The following is a 24,178-nucleotide window of genomic DNA, read 5'->3' as shown; positions in this document are numbered from 1 at the left end:
TTTTTTAATATTACAAAATGATTTTCCAATATTAAAAATATAAGGAAATCAATTTCCTACATTTAATGTTATAATTTAAATAATTTTTTAATATGTAAAAAGGGTTTTGTAATATTAGAAATCAAATTTGTAATATGTAAAAATGAATTTGTAATATTAAAAAAATCTTTTTTTTTTAATAATAGAAAACACTCATTTTCGTCCACTTTGGCTTGCCATAAAATATGAAATAATAATAATTTCAAAGTTTATTTTTCAACTTTCATTTAGTTTTAGTTTTTGCGTGAAGTTCCCGAACTATAATCAAAATTTCCTGAAAGTCTGAGGAGTGCCGAATGGGAAAAGGCAGAAGCTAGGTGTATCAGTCTTGTATTGCAGACATTGAGGCTAAAAAAATATAGTGCACTTTCTTCGTGCATTTTCCTGCTTTTGTTTTTCCGCAAATGATAATAATTTTTCATCAAAAGTACAGGGTAAATATCAAGCTATGACACACGAAACTTGTTTTTTAAGAAAAACAGTATTTTCAAGAAAATTAATACTTCAGAAAAGGGGTCTATTTTATGAACTCAAAATAAAAGTGAAAGTAGAAGTCTATATTTAGTTCGACCTGTTCTAGTGTAACAAAGTTTTCTAAATTTGATCAAAAAATTTTTTTTGACATTTCCATAATGGTCAAAAGTTAGATAGAAACTCCTTGTCCATTTTTTTTAAAAAAATCATGAAAATTTCATTTGTTCAGGTTTACTATAGAAGCCTATGGGGCAAATAATACAAGACTGAGAGAAACTGTACCAACTTCCTCCCAATCATTTGGTCGATTTAGCTCAATTCTCAATGTCATTCATTTTGATCTTCATACACTGCAATATTTCCTGCTTTTGGCAACACATATCTTACTTGCATAATTGGAATGCTGGGGTAAGTTCGGACAACTCCGACAATATACCGAGAAAAGCCGAGTGTTTACGGTACTCGAGAAAACTGGTTACGAATTCTCAAACGATATACGAGTAATGCCATAATAAAGGGAACAGTCTATTGTTTACTGAAATGATCGTAAACACGTGTTTAGTTTGTTGTCACGTGTAGTACAGTTAGTTATACAATCTCAAGTGTAGACAGAAATACGGAGTTCGGGCTTAAAAATCGTAAGTTTTTTTTGTCATTAGAGACTGGTTTTACAATGTACACGTATATATACCTGATAGCTAACTAATCTGGACAGGACACAATGATGACATTCCTTGTCTTGTAGCCCCTAAGGCATAAGAGATTACACAGAGGTGGTCATCCAACAAACTCATTATTTTAATCTTTTTGAATTGGACAAAGTTCCTAATTGTTATATAAAACATTGCCCCTTGGTGTCATCTGCATTTGGACAATCCAAAAAGCTGCTCCTACTCCAGACACAAGGACATAACAATTTGATCCCTGAAACCTTTCGATGGCAATCTTCATTTGGGTTCACTGTGTTAGGTTTTTTTTAAATAGCTGAATATAAATAGATAGCTGTGGTTGGAACATGTATATAGTTTTTTTTCCTCTGCCCCATCTGTGTTGAACCTGACATCCCACATTTCCATACCATATTGTACTATGTGGTAAATCCGTTATTGTAGATCTTTGATATCTTATTGCAAGCCAGTTAATCAAAAGTCAATATTTTGTAGTATTGGAAAATAATTTTTTCTTATTACAAAATCATTGTTTTAATGTTAGATATTTATTTTGTAATATTAAAAATTGAAAAATTACTTTGCAGTATTGCAAATTAGTCTAATTTTTTTCAAATATTACAAAATGATTTTCTAATTTTAAAAAATTGCAAATGAATACAACAGATTAATTTTCTAATATTAGAAAATCAATTTCTAATATAAATGAAATGGGTTTTTTTAATGTTAGATATTCAATTTTTACATTAATTATTAAAAATTATTTTTTTATATAAAAAAAAAGGTTTTGTGATATTAGAAATCAAATTTATAATATTAACAAAAAATCAATATTAGAAAACATATTTTTTTATATTACAAATTCATTTTTAATATCAGAAAATATCTTTTGATATTAGAAATTCATTTTGCAATATTAAATATATATATTCTTATATTACAAATTCCTGATTTAGTAGTATGAAATATCACACATTTTGTTATATTACAAACTGAATTTGTAATATTAGAAAATGAATTTCTAATATTTAAAAATCACTTTGCAATATTGCAAAATCAGTCTTATTATTTATTAATACAAAATTATTTTCAAATATTGAAAAAATTGTATTTGAATACGTGTACAACAAATCCATTTTATAATATTAGAAAATCAATTTCTAATATTGAAAATCATTTTTTGATATTAGAAATTCAATTGAATATGTTAAGAAATGATTTTTTAATTTTAAAAAAGGGTTTTGTGATATTAGAAATCAAATTTGTAATATTAAAAAAAATATCTTTTGATATTAGAAAACAACAATTTTGTCCACTTTGACTTGCCATATTATCTGCTTATAATGTAAGTTAAGTGTAATGTGATGTTATAATTTTAATATATGTAATGTATCATGTCCTCACATGCCTATTCATATGAATAATAAAAAAAGTTCTAAAGTTCTGTGTATGGATATGTTTTAATGGTAGAAGAGTGGGTCATAGATAGTGGCTAAAAACCACTAATTCCACTTCCCATAGGCTTCTATGCTAATTTGACAATATTCAATGGCTTCTCTGGACTTTACCTTAACTTTAACCTGCAGAGGACTATATATCAGCATGATTCTACATATGTCAGCTCACAATCCTCAGAATGGCATGTGGGGTTAGCAGACTTGCAGTGCAGTACTGGTCACCGGAAGTGAAGGGTCTATAAATAGCATGGGAAATCCCAGTGTTTTCACAAGATAGGGGTATATTTAAAAATCATTATGGAGATTAGGCTTCACATCACAAGAAGCAAAATGCACCTATAAATTGTACAGAAATGTTTTTCCTTTCAGAAACTGTTTAAATTTTTTAAATAAGATGAGAACTTTTTTCACAGCACTATGAGGAACAGGGGTAATTTCTGGGTAGGACTATTTTTGCGTACGTTCCAAATGCTCATTGGTTGAATTGGTGGTCTGTAACCTAGTTGGAAGCCCTGTGTTGGTCCATCAGTAACATAAATATACAATTTGTATTATTTGTCTATAGACATATGCCACCTACTACTACATTATTGTATTAAATATTTACTAAAGACTCTACTAGTTTTCATGAAATGATGGTGAAGTCTGCCTAATATTGGGTCTTTAGTTATGAGGCGAAACATGCATAAATAATGTGCAATCAGCAAGTTATGTTACATCATATGATATATGTAGTTGTCCAGTATGGTGGATGCGCTTTTCAACAAACGGTCGGCATTCCAATGGGAGCTACTCGCAACCCAAGATTTCGTTGTTCTTAATATGGAGTTCGTTTGACCAGATCTCAGTGTCCGCTATTAAGTTTTATCATTAAACAATCTTAGATTCGGGATTGTTTACTTCGCATTTACACCAAAGAACTTGAGAGACACTGTGAAGTCAGTCTCATATCTTGACATACACTTAGAGATCGATTGTAAAGGAAAACGCCAAAACTTTGTTCTTTAACATCGTAACAGAAAATTAGTCTGGATTCATGCCAAAAGAGTGCACTGTTTATCTGTTGTTACAATATTTATAACACCATACAAAAATGTACTTAGTAATTTACATGTAGGTATTGGTAAGGATGTTCGGGTTGTGTTCTATGATACATGTATATCTAAGGCTTTTGATGAGTTTGTCGTAAGGGACTATCATTCAGATTGAAAAATGGGGTTTCAGGGAATTTACTATATTGGATTACAGATTATTTGGTCAAATGCAGAGTGGTACTGGAGGGATATACCTCTGATTGAGGAGATATTCATGCAGGGGTCCCCCAAGGTTCTGTTTTAAAGTTTTTTTGTATTTCTTATTTAATGATATCATAGATGGTATAGACTGTCACATAAAACTTTTTGCAGATGATACATCACTTTTTGTTATTGTTGATGATAAAAATTATATAGATTCTACTGACAGATTTATAACATATACATAACTGGTCTCAAAATTGGGCTATTGAATTTAATCCATCCAAGACTGAGTCTCTACTGTTCTCTCGAAGAAATGTGGATAACCATCCTGTATATTTTGGAGGTCCAGATAACCAGCTAAATGACGTCGGTATACATACACACCTGGGTTTGACTTTCAAATCAAAACAAAATGGAATAATCACATAAATAAGATTTATAAAAAGGCATGCGAAAGACTTAAATTGCTTAGAATGCTGAAGTACCATGTCTCTAGAAAGGCTTTGATCAGTGTATATTTTTCATTTATTAGGCCAGTACTAGAATATGAGGACATTGTTTGGGATAACTGTTCACTGTACATTATATGAATCGAATTTACTTGAGAGTGTTCTAGTGGAGGCCAGTAGAATTATAATGGTCTACTAATAAATTCCTCAAAAACAAAGATATATGAGGACCTCAGGTGGGAACCTTTATTCAAGCGACGTATGAAGCACAGGCTACTTTTGATGTATAAGATGGTTAATGATACTGGTCCGAAATATTTATCGAATATTATACAACCTTATACTATGAGCGTACACGACTATGATCTTAGGCAGCAATAATGATAACATGCGGTTACCTGTCTGCAACACTATTGCTTATTCTAAGAGCTTCATACCTTCAACTATACGACTTTGGAACCGGCTTCCTACATCAACAAAAGATAGTCCCTCTGTTGATGTTTTCAAAAACAGGCTAAATTCAATCAGCCTTAGAGCACTTGAATGCTTCAATATTGACAACCGAAAGAACAATATATGGCTCTGTCAGTTGAGGTGTGAAGCTAGCAACCTGAACCTTCACTTGCATCTTTACCACTTGACTGATAATCCGAATTGTCGTCACTGTTGAGACACGGTCGAAGATAACTATCACTATTTCGGGATGGTTTGTCCATACTGTCAATTTCAGAGGTGGTTACTGCAGAATGTCTGCATGGAACTACAGATTGACTTTAATTTACAAAACATATTATATGGTATTGAATTCCTGACATAAAATAATAATAATGTTAAGATGATGTTGGTTGTTCAAACCTATATCAAGAACACTAAACGATTTTAGTAGTACACAATTATATGATGCTGATGGTAGTTTTGTTGACAGACTAATGTATATATATTTACTGGCTATTTTGTTAATAAAAAACGAGAAGAAATCTGGATACACTATTCTAGAGTTGTGGTTTAATTTAATGATTGAACATCAAAATTTTCAAATTCTTTCGTTTTAATTTTTGATATATAATTAAGTGTAAAATGAAATTTTTTGATCATACATCATTTTGGCTAACATATTTTTACCAAATGTTTACACATTTCATTTTCCAAAAGTACAATTTTACTTTATTTTTCAAAAGAAGCATTGAAACTATTGTATAATGATTTTTTTTCATCTTCCATCGGAAATAGAGTTATCTTTCTTTGAACGTATTCTTTTACATATATTTTGACTTTTTATAATTTTTGCAGTGCTTTTTCTAAATATATAATGCAGTGTAAGCTAGCATTAATTTTCTTGAAACAATTGCCATTTCTTTAAATTTAGATCAATTGAGATATTTTATACCATGATCCAGCTAAATACCAACACCAATAAGCATAAAATATTAAAGTTTTCATTCAAATCTAGCAATTTGTCACAAATTATTGCTAGTTTGCAGTGCATTATTCAATTAGGAACAGAACTATGTGAATTTCAGACGTCAAATCTTGTTTTTGACAGCTGTAGATTTATTCCAAAATATGTTGTTTACATTTTTGTTGTTAATGTTGTATAGAAGTTATAAAACATGTGTTCTTAAGTTTGACTTGTGCTTATGTGTCATATACATATAAAGATGCATTTAACAATGTTTCAGTGCTAAATTTAATGTATTGTTAAAACTATAAATGAAAACGTTTCATTAAGGAATGTCCTAGACATTTACTTCAGCTGAACCTTAAACCCTGTATTGGCAAATAGTCGAATTCCGATTCCCGACATGCTTGTTAGTCGCATATTCACAGTCCAGTTCCATGGTTGAGAGTAACTTAAATACAGTCATTTTTAGAAATTCAGATGTAACTGTTAATTAAAAGTCATTTGAGAATTTTGAATTTCCATGACTTATTTTGTCCGGATATTCGATACTTAATATGTTTAGGTGTATTTGATTATGTACACGTTTAATCGGATGTACACTTACATGTACATGTAATTCATTTCTAAATCTAATCTTAAGAAACGGTCATGCGACCTTAGTATTAAGTGTGTCACCTTTTGAACTATTTATTTTAGTCAAGCTATGTTGATTATTAATCTCTAAATCTTTGGATTCTATATTATAATTCCTACGCAGTTTCATCAATTACTATTTGATATTTTTTAGGACCACTATGATACTTTTTGATGCAGATGAGAACAACTTGGCAATATGCGCTATAGTAACGGTTGCTATGCAGTTTATATTTTTTCTTGTCGCTTGTTCCTGTAAATTTGACAAAGTGACAGATTTTGCGGGAGGAACTAACTTTGTTGTTCTGGCAATCTTAACGTTTTGTTTAGCGACCGTAAGTATAAGTTGTTAAGTCAATGGAATATATCTGTGGAAAACTCTTACAAAACACAAACACGCTCTGTCGAAGAGTCTGCTCCTGAACCATAGGGCCTTGCTTCCACAATAAAATATGCAGCCCGACTGGTATGTAAACACGAAAAAGATGATCTTACATTTTGGGTGCCTCGCTTCAACTCAGTTTTTTTTTTCAAATAAAATCGAATATATTACTATTTACTATTCAGCAATCACTGGACAAATGACTCTAATACTTCTGCAATCGCATGGACCCAAAATGAAATTACCGCGAACTTCGACATCGCTAGACAAACTGGGTTTCCTCAGCATATATCATGTTCACGAGGAACACTAGATCGCAAGATAAGTGCCGAGCAAACCCGGTAGTATTCCTTTTTTTTTCAGTCCAAGCGATTTTAGAATTATGGAATTTGGATGTCCAAATTCTTAGCTTTAATTTGAATAGAAGAGTTTGATGGTGATACTTTAGTTGACAGCACATAGCTCGCTTAATTACAAGTAATGTGTTCAGTCGACAGAATTATTATAGCTTGAAATATTCAATACTTTTTATTTTCGCCACAATTAAGGTTGTATTATACTTGCACCAAAGAAGAATTATTCCATTTGCACTATTTTCAAGATAGGCAGATAGATAAAGTTTCAAGTAAAAAGTTTGACCGATTTGTACACATGTACAAAGGTGTAGAACCAGGTACACATAAAGTTGTAGAACAAACGTCTGAAGTAATTATAGTTCACGGTAAACAAACGTGTCTAGGATGTTTGATGATTTTTAGATGACTACGTCGACTGTTTTATGTTGTAAAATGCAATTTTATTGTTTTAACCATTTTAACATTAAATGATTTGTCATGGGCATTGTAATGAAAATTAGTTCTTGGGTCGAGCGGTCAAATGTTACAACAAACCAGCATGTGTAAAAATAAACACTTTTACTATGATCGACCATAAAAACATCCACTATACATCAAATAGTTAGAAAACATTACAAAACATTACAACACATGAGCTTAGAATCGTCTCCATTCTGTGCTTTTTCTCCAACTGCCTTGACGACGTCATCAGTGCATCCAAAATACGGGAAACAACGTCAATGACATTGGCGTAAATATGGAGCATAATTGCATGAGGGAAAGGCCCAAATTTACAAACACGCATAATCAAACCTTCGCTACTCCGTGTTGAGCGGGTAACAATGATAACAAGTACTATCTTAAAAAAAAGATAGCCGATGCACTAAAATTTTGTTCTTTTTAGTTATAATTTTCTAATTCAGGAAATAACACATGGCATGCAATTTCAATTTTCGGTACAGTTTTTTTCGAACGCCACTAAGTTATCAGTATTTGGCCAATCGGGAAACAGAATTGCGATCAGGTGACTTGCGTTTCCATGGAAGAGCGTCTTTAAGGTCAAAGGGTAAAACGCGAAACTATACCAACTGTCGAAAAAAAAGTATTACCATATAATACTCTATTGACCTGTTATTGGCACAAACGAAATATTAATTGGTGCAAAAGCAATGCGTCAGAAACTTTTGTTGGTCTTTGTAGAAAGGGGTGTAGAGATAGCGGTAGGCCTACAACATAGACTAATGAAGTTATGCAGAGTTATGGCTCTGAACTATTTTCATGTTCATGTTTTTTATGTTCACTGCATTTAGAAAATGTAAATGGTGGAAAATTTATGTTGACATATAACTCGATGTGTCATTGCAATTTTAACATATATATTTAACAGACTTGGAATTGGCGACAGATATTGGTAACAGCCTTTATCATTGTGTGGGGACTAAGACTATCCGGTTATCTACTTTACAGAATCATCAAAATAGGAGAAGACAAGAGATTTGACGACAAAAGAGAAAACTGCCTGAAATTTGCTGGGTTCTGGGTTTTTCAGGTATTTTGTTAAAATGTCTTCTTTCCTGGATACATAAGTAAACTATAATTATTTGATTTTTTAGAATGATCGGTCTGGTGCAACATTGTATGAAGTTCATTTTGGTAGCTCATCCAAAATAAAAAGTAGGGTATTAAAAATCGAAAATCTTTTTCAATAAAAGCATTTTGTACAGGAACTTTGGTTATCAATGAGTTGCATATAACATCTTTGTAAGTTAAGAAAAAGTGCATTTTGGGGGTATATTATTGTCAAAGTAAAGTTCAGTTTCTTTTTATAGGCGTTCTGGGTATTCACCGTCAGTCTTCCCGTTATTTTCGTTAATGCACCGTCCAGTGCTTTTAAGCTGGATCCAGACAACAAATGGACACCCCAGGATATAGTCGGAGCTGTCTTCTTTATAGTTGGGTTGTTGTGTGAAACTTTTGCGGATTTCCAGAAATTTAACTTTAGGAACGACCCATCAAATAAAGGGAAATGGTGTGATACAGGTACATTGTAGAATATCTTTTTTTAAATTTTTCAACAATTTTTGCGCATGTGCGGTTGTGGTAGAATAATGTATGTTTCAAACAAATATGCTTTTTGTTTAACCTTTCAAACTTTTTTTTAGTTACCCTCCGTGTATCAAGGGAGATGATTATGGGAAATCTACCATCTTACTACTATATATGTAAGTCTAAGGTACATCCAAACTCTAGAATCAATGCGAGGCTGCAAATTTGCAATGCAAATTTGGTCGCTCGTTCAAAAGGTTTTGAACTTTTTCTCTACTCTATAGCACCGACGCCTGCAATAAGTTCAACGCTCTAGACCACTCGGCCAACTATATAAGTAATACTTCTTGGTAAGTAAATCTAGAGCGTGAACATTTGCACATGGTGTTGCCATAGATGTAAAGGAGAGAGAGAGAATCCCGCTGTCGAGGGAGCGTCCAATTTGCAGCCTCCCATGAGATAGTTTGGATGTACCTTTGACTTTATTTTATAATTTATATTTATATATATTGTGGTTGCAACAGTGCTTTTTAAAACTTCTCGGTAAGTAATGAGTCTGTAAAGCAAGATAATATATGGTTGTATGGCGTTTCAGGTTTATGGAAGTACAGTCGCCACCCCAATTATTTTGGTGAGATTACAATATGGTGGGGAATATTTATCATCAGTTCCAGTATTCTAACCTATGGTCAGTGGGCTGCAATACTAAGCCCTCTTTTCACTATGGCTATTCTGTTGTTTCTGAGTGGTATCCCACTCCTGGAGGAGAAAGCTGATGAACGATATAGAAAGTAGGTCACCAGTCTCACATTGATATACCAACATATTAGAAAAAACTAACGAAGATGAAAAAAAAAGTGTACAGGGAGTTTAACTAAGGGTATAGCATTGTTTTCATGAAAATTACTTTTGCTGTTTAATAATTATGGAGTTGTGGTAATGGTGGACCGACAACATTAAATTGATAATGATTCATGCATAATTTCAAATCTGCAGTAAATCTAACATTAGTTTCCAATTAATAGGGCACGTAGCCACACATACACTAAGGGAAACTGCAACTATACTATAAAACGGGATATACAAGGCTTCACTTTAACTGTTTATATATAAAAATGTATATATTATAATTTGTATTTTACACAATAAATGATATTTAAGTAATGAATGAAATATTACTTCAGGAATGAGATGTATTTAGAATACAAGAAGTGTACAAGTCCTCTAGTCCTAAAACCGACCTCTTGCTATCGATTGTGTCCTGGTTTCCTCAAATGCTTATGTTGTTGTGAATTTCCTCTCTATAATCACCTTGATGAGGAAAATGAGAAGATAGAGGTAAAGGCTGATGTAAGACCAGATGAGGTCATTGTTAAGTCTTAGAGATCGGAGGATTTCGAATGGTGTTGAGTGTGCCATCAGTTCTGGTGCTTTATGCTATTCAACATGATAGACAAAGAATAGAACTATTGTGGCTATGTGAGGGAGATGGAATACACGTGGATTTCTTCACTTCAATTACGAACATTTAGTGTTAAGTAAGGTGGGGCTACTTGTAGACTAGGAAAAGCTTTGCCTAGTCGCCCGCATTTTATACATGTTTATTTGTAGTTAATACATGTAAGTTGTGTTTCTTTGTTATTGTTAGTGGACCAAGTACATCTATATTTATATACCATAATATGTTTTCCATGTTGATTGAGATGTCAGATTGTGTACTTTTTCTCAGTGGACTTAAAGATTATTAATTAAATTGCATTTTTTTTTAAATTGACAGTTTCATTCTCCCCTATAAAATCACACAGAAACAATCAGAGAACAAAATGATAAAAATATGTTTGAATGTTGAATGATGTTTTAATGTGTGCTAGACACTTACTCACTCTATATTTATATTTTGTAATAAAATATTTTTAAAATGTGCAGTTTTTGTGTTTTTTGCACATGCATTTGTAGATTTAGAGTTGTCAAACGATTAGTTGGTTGAAGTTTACTAGTTTTTAATTAAGTAAGCACTTTTCTGGGTGTCAAATCAAGATTGGTGATTATGGCAAACATATTTCACCCAACCACAAAGAATAAAATGGTATCATGTAGCCATCCTCGTTTGTAGACAATTCATGTTCAGCCAAGTGGTTATAAAATTTTATCAAGAACCATGTACAATTTTGACTAAAATGCCTTTTGTTTGAGCTCTTCAAGGTTACATTTTATTCATGTACCTGTCATATCTAGATACAAAATATATATTATGGCAAAAAATATAACATTGACAAACAGAGTCGAAAATGTATTTACTGTGAAGTTATTATTTACAAAATGCACCCCCTTTCAAAACATTAACATGAAAACACGTGTAGAAAAATATATAAACTACTGGTACCTTAAAATACCTTGATCATAATTTAAACAACATACTGATACTCAATGCCTGCATACTGTAGCATCAACTTTGTAAAATGTAAAATTTTTATTATAGAATAAACTGTGTTGTAAACTTGCTGTGTACATCCAGCATTTTAAAAATAGGTATGTACTCAGAAGCATTCATGAGCTACTAATTCATCATGAAAGACAATGTATCTTGACAAAATATAGATATACTTTAAGTGAAAGTTTTAATATACCTGTAATTGAATACTAATGTATAAAACAAAGGTTTAATGCCCTTTTATTTATACAATTTATTCATTAATAATAGAATGACTAGGGTTTTTGTTAGTGATGACAAAATACATGTACTAACAATAAAAACAGCAGTAACATAATGAAATAGAACTCTATAAATAAAAATAAAATTATTATGCTTTCATTAATAATGCTGAGTTTCAAATAAGAATTCCAAATCAACTTTCATAAATGGACATTTGTGCTTTATAAAAATTGGCTATTATATGTACATGTTCCTAGAAAAACTCAATGAAAATAACAGAGCACTTCTAAGTTATTAGCTTCTTTGACAAACTGCCCCATAATAAAACTACATGTGCATGTATTCTCATTAACTTGTACTTCATAGAATACATGTAGCAAACTTTGGCAAAATGTCAGGAAAACATGTTCTGGTAATTCTCTTCATTATACCAAGTTAGGAAAAAATTTATACATGTACATGTACATGTAAATGTCTTAATTATAGGACAAGTACAGATTGTACATGTTAGAAAATCCCAACCTCATCAGAATAAAACAATTTGAAGTACGCATGCTGCTGTATGTATGAATGATAAACTGGTCAAATATATATACATGTATATAAGACAACTGCAAGTATTTGTACCTGTACATGTATTTAAGTATGGTAATGTTGTCTTCAACTGTGTAATTGTCAGCAGACACTAAGTTTTCATCCAATACTTGTAAATTAGTACAACAATGTAGATCTTAATGGAAAGAATCCAAACAAAAAAGGGGAATTGGTTTGGACTTTAGAGGTTGTGCATACCTTTTTAACCCTTGAAACAGCATGTGTGGGCGATTTTTAAGTAAAAGCAAATTTTTGGTGTAAAAATTCAATTATGTAGTATTTTTCACAAAAAATAAAGTAGTTTTCACCAGAAACCACCCACAAATCTAACGTTTTTATGTGGGAGATTCTAAATATTTCATAGATTTTGTTGGAACCCCCCCTTTAATGTGGATGGGTTAATATGTATAGGTTATGACCCAAGCTGTTCAGGAATTAGGAGCCAAAAAAAGCTTTTAGTAAAAAGTGACCTATTTAAAAGTATAAGTGTGTTGACCTCAATGCAATTAAACCACAGTTCCATACCACTGTTCTAACTCAGTCTTGGATTGACTTTTGGGGATCATAACCTTCTCAGTAAAGAATGAGTATTTTTCCTTGATTTCAGGCAATAATTTTTGGAATGAAATTGATCTACATGTACATGTAAATTCAATATTACATATGTATATGTACATGTATATAAAGAAGATTTTGATTGATCTGAGGGGTAATGGCCTTGGCTATTTTTAGCTAGGGGTAAAAAAGGATCAGAAGTAAGAATTTTCTTTAACTTGGTATACATTTCATACATTTGTAACTCTAATAACTATGAACACTTCGACAGAAAATTAAATAATAATGAGTTAAATATTTAATCACAATGTATGTTCAAAGTTGGATCAACTTGAACCAAATGTTGTCTCCATACTTGCCCAAATATGCACATTGTTCACGTACATGTAGAAGTACAAGTGTAAGTTAATGTACTACTTTTAAAATTCAGTATATTAAGTGCACCACAACATTGTTGAACATGTGTCAAAAATCAATGACTATGGATGTTATACAGGAACAAATTATATGTATTTATTGTATTTTAAGTAAAAATGCTGTAACATGTTACATATATGTAAATGAATGCTGCAATTTTAACAAAAAAACTAGGTACAGTGTACAGTGGTAAAAATGGGCAAGCCATTTCAATTATAGTAATTTTAAAGAACAGTGCAGTTTGATTTAAGCACAAATGCCCTTTATCCCTCAGGTAAAAATATAAAATGTCATTTGAAAGTAAAAATTCAATACTTACACAAAATGTATTGGACAATTATTGCTACCTTTCATTCATAAAAACGACAGCTGTAACTGTACTAAAACCAAGAATAAGAAAAACAACTTTAACCAAACGTATAGCACTAGAATTTAATTCATGGGGTAATATTTCAAAAAAAGTAACATATAAAAATGTACCACATGCAATGCCCTGCAATAATCCCTGAATTAACACAGATATCCTGGAGTCCCACAAGTCTATGATCAGGAGACCAAGTCCTATTCCAAAAGGTGAAGAAAGGGAAAACAAGACAATAGATTTCAGCATGGATTTATAAGACAACTTGCTTTGAACAAGACTCATTCCAAGACTAAAACTAAGAATCATTTTATGAAGAAATAGTCCCGCAAACACTCCAACAACTTGTGCTGTTTTTCTTTGAAGTCCAACAGCCAGGCCTTCAAAAACTGAATGTAAAGACAGTGCAATCAACAGCAAAATTGATCTCAGTGTTGAATGGTTGTGTTCAAAGTCTTCTTTGACTGTTTCATGACTTTCATTGGAATATGGATCTTCCATTGACTCTTGTTCAGTGTCACTTTGAAGATCCCCAGAAATATGTGAACATGCTGACAGTCTTTTTGGTTCATCACTTATTCCACTGATAGAATGATCACTTATGTCTGATCTAGTTGATCGCATAAGATCATGTTCATCTGTGTCTGAAAGTAATGATTTACGAGTGGAATCTTTACGATTAGGAAGTAAGGTTGTCTTCAATTGGTCCTCCTTCCATGATAGGATTATCTGCTCTACAACTAGAATCAAAAATAGTCCAAACACCATCACAAATTCTGAGATTGGGAAACCTGATAAGAGATTCATTTTCCTTAGAATTGACTCTAAATCTTTCCTCACGTCGGGCAGCAAATCCAATAGGCATGTTCCTAAAAATACCCCTGCTGCATAACAACTTAGCACACTGATTACTCTCTTATACACAACTCTATTTGATTTCTTTCTCTTGACATACGCGACTAGTCTAATTGGAATGAACCCCAGCAACAATGTGGCCAAGAATAGTCCAAATATAACAAATATCTTTACATATTTCACTTCCATTTTGCTTACATTCTTTCTTCATGTCGACGAGCAGGTAACATCAGTTGTGTCGTCATTTTTTAATCATGTGACTATACTAGGGAATGTGTTGTATGTGAGTCAAGTCGGCACTTGATCAAAGCGACACCTGTTATTCACAAGTCAGTCCAAATTTCTTCTCACCCTATAACCATCCTCCTTTTAATTTGAATATTGATATGTCAGGTTTGGGCCAAACCCGAAATTTTAATATTTTAATAAAACTACATCATCTCTATAGTCTCTAAAGTGTGGTCCAGATGGTATAGCACCAATTATACTCAAAAATATTTCAGTTTCGTTGGTGCATCCACTGACATTACTTTTTAATGTCTCTACAGTGTGGTCAACTTCATTATTTATGTTATCACGTTACACCCATTGATAAGAATAAAGGGTCTATATAGGATGCTTCCAATATCCGCCCTATTTCTCTAACTTGTATTCAGTGTAAGGTGATAGAAAAGATCTTCGTAAAGCACATGCATAACTTTTTTCATGAACATCATATTATAACAGAACATCAGTCTGTATTCATGCCAAAAGACTCCACTTTTTATCAGTTGTTAAATATTTATAACACAATACTTAAGAATTTAGATACAGGTAAGGATGTTCGGTTTACGTTCTATGATATATCTAAGGCTTTCGATCGAGTTTGGCATAAGGGACTATTATTCAAATTGAAGAAAAGGGGGTTTCAGGGAATTTACTATGTTGAATTATATATTATTTCGTCGAGAGAAGGCAGAGAGTGGTGGCACTGGAGGGATATACCTCTGGTTGGGGAGATATCCGTGCAGAGGTCCCCCAAGGTTCTGTATTATGGGACCTTTTCTATTTCTTATTTATATAAATGATATTCTAGATGGTATAGACTGTCACATTAAACTTTTTGCAGATGATACACTGATCAAAAATTAATCTTAATCCATCCAAGACTGAGTCTCTGCTGTTCTCTCGAAGAAATGTGGTTTACCATCCTGTATATTTGGGAGGTCCAGATAACCAGCTAAATGACGTCGATGTACATCATACACATCTGTGTCTTGACTTTGAAACCAATGCAAAATGGAATAATCACATAAGATTTACAAAAAGACACGCGAAAGACTTAAGTAGCACTTCAGCTAAGGATCATGCAAAATGTGATTCATGGGTAAAAAGCCTATATATTTTTATTTTTGATATTTTGTTTGAAATGTCATAGTAAACAGAAGTTAACATGTGGTTTTTCTTTTAACCCGTGCTCTTAGGAGATAAAAAAATTATATAGAATGCACTGTAGATTTCAAAATTAAGGGATATAACTCTGTAAATGGCACAAAAATACAATAGAATCTACTGGATTTTCAATGTGGATTATCCCCTAAGAGCAGGCAGATTTGAACGAATAATTACACATTTCATAGCATAGACCCATAAAACAACTTAATTACAAAAATAAAAATATGTAGCCTTTTTTTGTGGTGTATCGCATTTTTGAGATTTTGCATGATTCTTACAAAGACAGCTACTTAAATTACTCCGAAAGTTGAAGTATCAGGTCTCTAGGTATCAATATATATTTTTCATTTATTAGGCCAGTACTAGAATATGAGAACATTGTTTGGGATAACTGTTCACTGTACATTATATGAATCGAATTTACTTGAGAGTGTTCTAGTGGAGGCTGGTAGAATTATAACCTGGTCTACGAATAAATTCCTACAAAAAAAGACGTATGAGGAACTCGGATGGGAACCTTTATACAAGCGCCTTGAGAAACACAGGCTAATTTTGATGTATAAGATGGTTAATGGCATTGGTCCAGAATATTTATCGAATATTAAACAACTTTATACTATGAACATACACGACTATAATCTTAGGCAGCAAGTCAATAATGATAATATGCGTTTGCCTGTCTGTAACACTATGGGTTATTCTAAGGGCTTCGAACCTTCAACTGTATGACTTTGGAACCAGCTTCTTACATCAACAAAAGATAGCCCTTCTGTTGATGTTTTCAAAATAAGGCTAAATTCAGTCAACCCTAGAGCACCTGAATACTTCAACATAGGAAACAGAAAGGAAAATATATGGCTCTGTCAGTTGATGTGTGAAGCTAGCAACCTGAACCTTCACTTACTGCTTCACCACTTTACTAATAATCCAAATTGTCCTCACTATGGAGACACGGTCGAAGATAACTATCATTATTTCATGGTTTGTCCATACTATCAACTTCAGATGTGGTCACTGCAGGACGTCTGCATGGAACTACAGATTGACTTTAATTTACAAAATATACTATATGGTAATGAACCCCCGACATATAATAATAATGTTAAGATGATGTTGGCTGTTCAAACCTATATAAAAACACTAAACGATTTTAGTAGTACACAATTATATGATGCTGATGGCAGTTCTTTTAACAAACTAGTGTATATATGTTTGCTTTCTATTTTCTTAAATAACAAAATACAACAAGAAACCTGGATAAACTTTTCAAGAATTGTGATTTAATTTGATGACAGAACATCAAAATTTTCAAATTCTTTCATTTTAATTTTTGATATATGATTAAGTGTAAAAAATTTAAAAAAAATGATGATATATCATTTTGACTAACATATTTTTACTAAATGTTTACACGTTTCCCTTTTCAAAAGTACAATTTTACTTTATTTTTCAGAGAAGCATTGAAACTATTATATAATGATTTTTTTCATCTTCCATCGAAAATTGAGTTATCTTTCTTTGAACGTATTCTTTTACATATAATATTTTGAATTGTACAAATCACCATGTAATGTACATGTATGTTTGCCTTGTATAGAGAGGATATATATAGCTTAACCTGCTATCCAATCCTATTCATTATAATTTATGAATAAAATATGTTTAAACTAAAGAGCCAGAATCGCTCACTTGGCTTGATAACTTCTTCTTGTCGTTCGCCAATTCACTTGAATGTCAGTCTCCTCAACAAATCTGGCCGTCTTCTGTAGGTCTTCCACAAGTCCATACAGTTTCTCTGTAATGGGGTTGGTTTATCCCATATCTTCTCTCTGTGTGCCTGGTGTAACTTGCACGTCTGCAGAAAGTGTTCTGTATTCTGCTCTGCTTCTCCACAGGGACACATAGGTGATGGTATGACCTTCAAAACTCAGATGTTGGTTGAGTATGTTGTGTCCTGTCCTGAGCCTGAAGATTGTAGTTTGCTCAAATCTTTTTAGTTGATGGTAGCTATCTTGGTTCTGAGGGGTATTGTGTAGAGACTTGAGACGTCATTTCTTGTTGAGCGCCTTTCTTTGCTAGCTTATCTGCTTTTTCATTTCCATTGATTCCACAATGTGAAGGTATCCACTGTATGGCAGTTTTAAGGCTCTTGATGGAATAAATAGCTTTATCTAGTAGTGGTAGTTTGTTGTTGGTCAGTGCTTGTATTACGGAGAGGGCATCTGTTAGGAATACTACTTGCATATTTTCTGCACTTTCCTTGATGTAATTTGCTGCATGGATGAGTGCTTCTTCTTCAGCCTTGTAGTTGGAGCAATGTAATCCTGTTGGTATTGCTATTGACTGTTGTACTCCATTTGGGTATTCTATGTGGATACCGGTCCCTCCTTTTGTTGTCGCATTTGTGGTTGAACCGTCTGTGTAAACTCTTGCCCACAATTCTGATGGATACTCTTCTTTCAGCATGCTCATTGTTACGGTTTTTCTGACAATGTTTGATTGTTCATCTTTGGCTCTGAGTAACGGAACTGTTGTCTGAATGGTTACATTGTCCTCCTAGACCTGGTGCATTTTTCATTTTCATTTTTCTGATGGCTGCCTTCATCTCAAACATGGTGATATCTCTCTGCATAACTTCATGTGTTGGCACCTTTGATCTCAATTCAGTTCTTACTTCTTTTTTCCATGATGGTGGTATATCGATGTTGCTTTCTTTCTCATAGCCTTTAGCAAATTAATTTGCTGCCACTTTCCCTATGGTTGTTTCTCCTTCAACTTCTAGCGTGATCTTTTCACCTTTGCTTCCCTCATCATTCAGTGTTTTTGTCAAGTTCCAAAGCTTTTTTTGTATCTTTTTCCATATCCATAGATGATGTTTTCTCTCTCCACCCTTTCCTTTGACATTCAATCTTTGTTCTTAGATGTTTGGCCTTGCACTTTTGGAGTTTGGTGTTATTTTCCTGACTGGGATTTAATTCTGTATCATCCCTTGCCCTTGTGAGTGCCTCGTGTGTTGCCTGTATCTCACTGGACAAGTATGGCTTGTAGTCCTTTCTTACACCTCTTGGTATACTTTTTTCCTTTGCTGCCTTTAATACAACAGTGTTGAATGCTCTCACCACATTGTTAATATTCTTTCCCTCTACTTCTATGCCCCTTGTAAGTTCATCTGTTCTAGCTTGAAACATACTCCAATATGCCTTCTTGTAATTCCATCTTGGTAGCTGAGCATACTCAGATGTTGTTATTTCTGCAATGGATATCATGACAGGTCGATGATCACTGCCTCCTAGCTGGTCACATACCTTTCTACTGATTTTTTTGGTGTATATCGTCAGTACAGAAAGCTAGATCTGGTGTGGTGGTTGTATGCCATCGACGAGAATAAAAAGTAGGCGCGTCAGTGGCGTCGTTAACAAGGATAAGGTGCTTTTCATCCTGCCAGTCTTCTATGGTCTCCCCTCTTTTGTCCATGGTATATTATATCCCCAACTTTGTGATTGGCTGTTGAAATCACCTACTATGAGGAATGAACTGTCTGGTATTTGTATGGTGTCTAGTGACAGTTTTTTATCATTGGGATAGTAGAAGTTAACGATGTTATACGAGCTTTTCCAAATAGTTGCTTTGATTTCAATGTATTCTGCTTCCTCCATAAACTTTTTTGTCTCTAAGGCATTAATGTTGTTTCTTACAAGAGTCATTACACCACCTTTCTTTCTCTCTTTTCTATCACTCCTGAAGACTTGGTATCCTCTGATCGTAAAAGGTTTGTCCTCTTGGAGATGTGTTTCTTCAATGCAGCAGATGTTCACATTGTTTTCATGAAGAACGTGTTGAAGTTCTTCTTTCTTGTTTGATACCCCTTCTGGATTCCACTGCACGATATTAATATGTGGTTGCTCTTTTCTTTTCGGTTTAATCTTTCTATGGTCAGTAGCTCTCGTTGTTTGTCCCCTGACTCCACAAGACGAAACTAAGGTACCTCCAGTACCTTGGTTGGGCTCCTTGGAGACAGAGAGCCCGGCACTGCACGTTTACCGCAAATTCTACAGAACGAACAGTCTTTCGAGGTTTTTAAGGAACGTATAAAAATCCACCTGTTTAGGCTAGCATATGAGTGACTATACTGAATTCTTGTTTGACGAACACTGTGATATCTTGTATATATTTTTTTTGGTACATATTGTTAGTATTAGATTCGCACATAATTTTTATGATTATTTTATTTCCATTTTTGTTTCTTATTTAATGGGTTTAAATATTAGATAATTAATCATTATTTTCGACTTTAACTGCTCTATTTTATCCTCCATTTCTCATGACGTTCATATTTTTATCGTTGGTTTCATTTTTGGTGCAAGATATATTTTATATTTTATTGAATGACGTGTGTGTGTGCGTGCATGTATGTGACTGTACATGACCTGTCTGATCATGGCGTTCTTGTTTGTGTGTATGGTGGTGATTATGGTGTTGTGTATGTGATGGTATGCGACTCTGCGCGCAATTTTAAGTGTCGGTATGTATGTGGGTGTATTATGATATACTCGTGTGTGGATATGTGCTTGTGTGTACTTTTATATATTTATTTATGTAATGTAAAGCGTCTAGAGTAATTTTATTAGTGTTGGCGCTATATAAACTCTGTTTATAATAATAATAATAATAATAATAATAATAATAATAATAATAATAATAATAATAATAATACCACTCTCGACATAGTAGATTGACAGCTAAAGCCAGACTAAAAATTTTATCAAAATGTTCTGGTAACGGACAGTGATTAGCCCGTTCAGATTATTTTGAGTTTAGGCAAAACGCTTACGTGTCTATAATAACCTTTATCTAATAAACTGTTTTTTTTCTTATGTATTGGAAATACCTTGGCGATCCTTGGGTTATCTGTAATAACAGAAGATGACAGAGACATATTAGTTTGGCTCAATGTTTAACTAATACTTTATATCTGCTTTGAAACAAAATCTTCATCTACATTTTGAAAACATAAATCATTTACTTCTATATTTTTCATTATTTCATGAATTTTGACAATGATATCTTTTGAAATATTATCATGTTATATATTGATTGAAAGACATATATTAAGATTTACATAGATTATTTTGTGAATGAAATGTACTAACAAAAACCAAAAACTATATTTAATAGGGTAATTTTAGTATGATACTAATGTTAACGAGGCCGGGATAAGGTACTGGTACTTGATGCTTTTGACCAACACATGTATAGATTGCAAATAAAAGATTAAAAAAATTAAAAAAAAAAACAACAATGCTATTCCTGGATTTTCACTTGGATCACCAATATCACTAGCTACATTAAGAAAATAATTATTAAAAATTCAGACTTGTTTTTGATCAGTGATAAATTATCATTTTCTGACAAGATAGTGCTTTTTGATACATTACAGCCTTTGTTAGACCAAAAGGGTTTAAAATTAAGACCATTAAAATTGTGGCCAGAAGTCCTTACACTTTGGTCCCCAAACACACCGTTCAACAAAATACTGCTTCATAGATTTTCGTTTAACCTTTATTACATAATTTCTCCCTGTTGTATAATTAAACAGTTTTCTGAAGTTCTACGTTTGTTAAACTTTTGATAAAGCACACTCATGTTACATTCATGTATGGTACTTAATTATTTCTAATACGTCTCTCTTTAAAGGGAGCATGTTTATCTTCAGTAAATTTACAACTAAATTATTATAAGCATCATTTACATTTTCACATTTTAAAATACTATCGAAATCTGCATTTGCAATATCATTTGCAAAATTGATACTCTCGAAATATTTAAAGCTTCTGCTAATCTTTGTTTTTGTTTTATGTTGACTAATAGTACAGTTTACTTGAAATCCAATGCAGTTATGGAAATCACATAGACCTGAGATGAAATTCAGTTTTCATGAATTGTTTTGGTTTAATTGTGAAAATCACACCCAGTAGGCTTGGTTTGGCTGTACCTTTGAAACAGTAATAGGTTCTATGTTTTCGAAAGCTATATCTGATTTCTTGTCCCCAGCAAGACTTGATATCATGTAGACCATGAACCCTCCTCCAACAAATTGTCAGGGAAGGAGTTGTCAAGTTTGGTTTCTGATATGAAGACAATATCAATAATGTTTTATGGAGGAACTCTTTAATACCCCCAAATTTATATTTTGCACTGTTTATGTTCAGGTAGACACAAACAACTTTATGGGGATCATTTTTCTTCAATTTTACTACTTCAAAAAGCTCATCTGGTTGATGGATGTTAAGGTTGTATCGTTATCCTCTGATGTGATGTGACGACTCCAATCTTGTAGCAACATAATCCTGTTCCAGAAGCCTAGTTGTAATGAGTCTAGCGCGGTACAAAAAAGTGCTTAGTTACGGCAAGCTCTGGTATAACGTTTGAGTTGTGACATGAAAACTCCATCGCAGGCGCTGAAGGGATGTTGTCACAGATGAAAGGGAAGTTGATAGTCATCGCGTTTGTTGTATAGTTTGGTCAATAATTTTCCTTTAACGTCGAGCTCTAATGGTGGGTCAATATATGAGGGTGATTTCACAGTGTTTTCCAATTATGATTTGTAGTTCTAAATCTACAAAGTCCAATCGCCTTTTTATGATCTAAAACTTTCAAATAGTGTTCGAACTCAAACTTTCCTTTGAAAATTCGATAAAATAATGCCTTCTGTGAATTCTGAACTTGGGAATTCCATGACTGGTTAAATTGATCTGTCAGTTTTTGTTTGACAGTGTTATAAAGCCAGGTCTTACTGACAAAATTTTGCGTATCTCAAACGTATGACAATCCACGGTTATCAAATATGGATTTAATAAAGTTAATCTTAATCATATTCTGTCCATCAAAAAATTTTCGTAAACAAAGTTTGTACAAATAACAGGTAGTTTCTCTTGTTTTCTCAATATTAATTTGAACCAGTAATTGACTGTTCTCAATTTGATGCAAATATCAAGAGGATATCTCCCAAGCTCCACGCAGACCATGTAGTCTGGTGTGGTAATCTTCAAATGTAATAACATTTTACAGAATTTTAAGTGCACCCGCTCAATTACATTTCATAGCCATATAAAAGTATTGGCTGAACTACCTTGTTAGTTAAAGAGTTGCAGTTGACATTCAATAAATAAATTGTGCAATCTTCCTTTCTTTATGATATTATACATTGCACTTGTAGCTTTCTTGGCATTTACTTGTTTTGCCTGTAGGAAACTACCTGATTTTGTCAAAGTTACTCCTTAGTAATTAAATTCATTTACTATTTCCAATTAGGATTCATTATACATAAAATTCAAATTATTCGGTAATCTTCCTTTGCTAAAAAATAACAATTTTGGTTTTATTTATATTCACTTCAACTTTCCACAGTTCAAGGTAATCATATAGTGCAACTAACTGGTTTCGTAAATCTTCCTTTGACTCTGTCAAAAGGACAGCGTCATCAGCATATAATACAGGAAATGGTTTTAAAAAAGTGATTCAGTTCTATTTCTAAATCATCAGTAATATGGGTTAAACCCTCCATATTCTTGCTATTGAAAAAAAGCAATACAATTAAAAAGCAAGGGTGACAGGTTTTCACCCTGTCAAACACCAACATTACATGGAAAATAATCAGAAAAATCTGTGCCATTACAGATTCGTGACTTAATATTTCTGTACACATTTACAATAACATTGAGCATCTTTCCGTTTATTGAGCTTGCCATTAGCTTTCGGCGCAAGCCAGGGCACCAGACTGTGTCAAAGGCCTCAGCAAAATAAACGCACAAAACAGTTTCTTTTTCTTTCAAAAGATCGAATAATATATGTAAAATATAGATGCTATCAGATGTGGAATAACCTTTTTCTCTTTTGGCCTAACTTCAGGAGAAATACAATTATCATCATCTGCCGTGTTCAAATCTTTGAAGAACTCGTGCAGAACATCAATAGAAATATCGTTACTGTCAAGTATTTGTCTATTACTTCTCCATAAATTCCAAAACTCTTTTGAGTTACTCTTTCTGAGATTTTCAATCTTGTTTCTCATATTTCGTCTATGTAAATTTATAGCTCTATTTAACTCTCGTTTGTAACTACGTTCAGCACTTGTCATTCGTTCCTCATTAATATAATTTTTGTTGTTTCTATAGCGTCTTTTTGCT

General features: G+C 32.8%; 2 protein-coding genes across 2 annotated transcripts; one reads left to right on the top strand and one right to left on the bottom strand.

The window, feature by feature from the left end:
* The first annotated feature begins 1,031 nt into the window (after positions 1-1,031).
* Positions 1,032-11,048, top strand: LOC148615686 (uncharacterized). The gene is made up of 6 exons (XM_088582179.1): positions 1,032-1,151; positions 6,515-6,695; positions 8,465-8,626; positions 8,907-9,117; positions 9,719-9,914; positions 10,308-11,048. The coding sequence occupies exons 2-6, from the start codon at positions 6,522-6,524 to the stop codon at positions 10,504-10,506; spliced, it is 942 nt and encodes a 313-aa protein (XP_088438305.1). The 5' UTR covers positions 1,032-1,151; positions 6,515-6,521; the 3' UTR covers positions 10,507-11,048.
* Positions 11,049-11,398: 350 nt separating this feature from the next.
* LOC148615685 (zinc transporter ZIP1-like) lies at positions 11,399-14,816 on the bottom strand. Its single transcript, XM_088582178.1, has one exon. The coding sequence runs from the start codon at positions 14,745-14,747 to the stop codon at positions 13,686-13,688; it is 1,062 nt and encodes a 353-aa protein (XP_088438304.1). The 5' UTR covers positions 14,748-14,816; the 3' UTR covers positions 11,399-13,685.
* Positions 14,817-24,178: the final 9,362 nt, after the last annotated feature.

The sequence above is a fragment of the Perna viridis genome, chromosome 5, assembly GCF_037379345.1.
Source record: "Perna viridis isolate PV_CMFRI_1.1 ecotype Kerala chromosome 5, ASM3737934v1, whole genome shotgun sequence".
Lineage (NCBI taxonomy): Eukaryota > Metazoa > Mollusca > Bivalvia > Mytilida > Mytilidae > Perna > Perna viridis.
Note: the sequence above shows the minus strand (reverse complement) of the source record. Positions and strands in the feature narration are given on the sequence as shown.

Coding starts and splice junctions, on each gene's coding strand:
- LOC148615686 (XM_088582179.1), top strand. CDS start 6,522: ATGATACTTTTTGATGCAGATGAGAACAACTTGGCAATATGCGCTATA. Junction 9,118..9,718: donor AGGGAAATGGTGTGATACAG/GTACATTGTAGA, acceptor ATGGCGTTTCAG/GTTTATGGAAGTACAGTCGC. Junction 9,915..10,307: donor GCTGATGAACGATATAGAAA/GTAGGTCACCAG, acceptor ATATTACTTCAG/GAATGAGATGTATTTAGAAT.
- LOC148615685 (XM_088582178.1), bottom strand. CDS start 14,747: ATGGAAGTGAAATATGTAAAGATATTTGTTATATTTGGACTATTCTTG.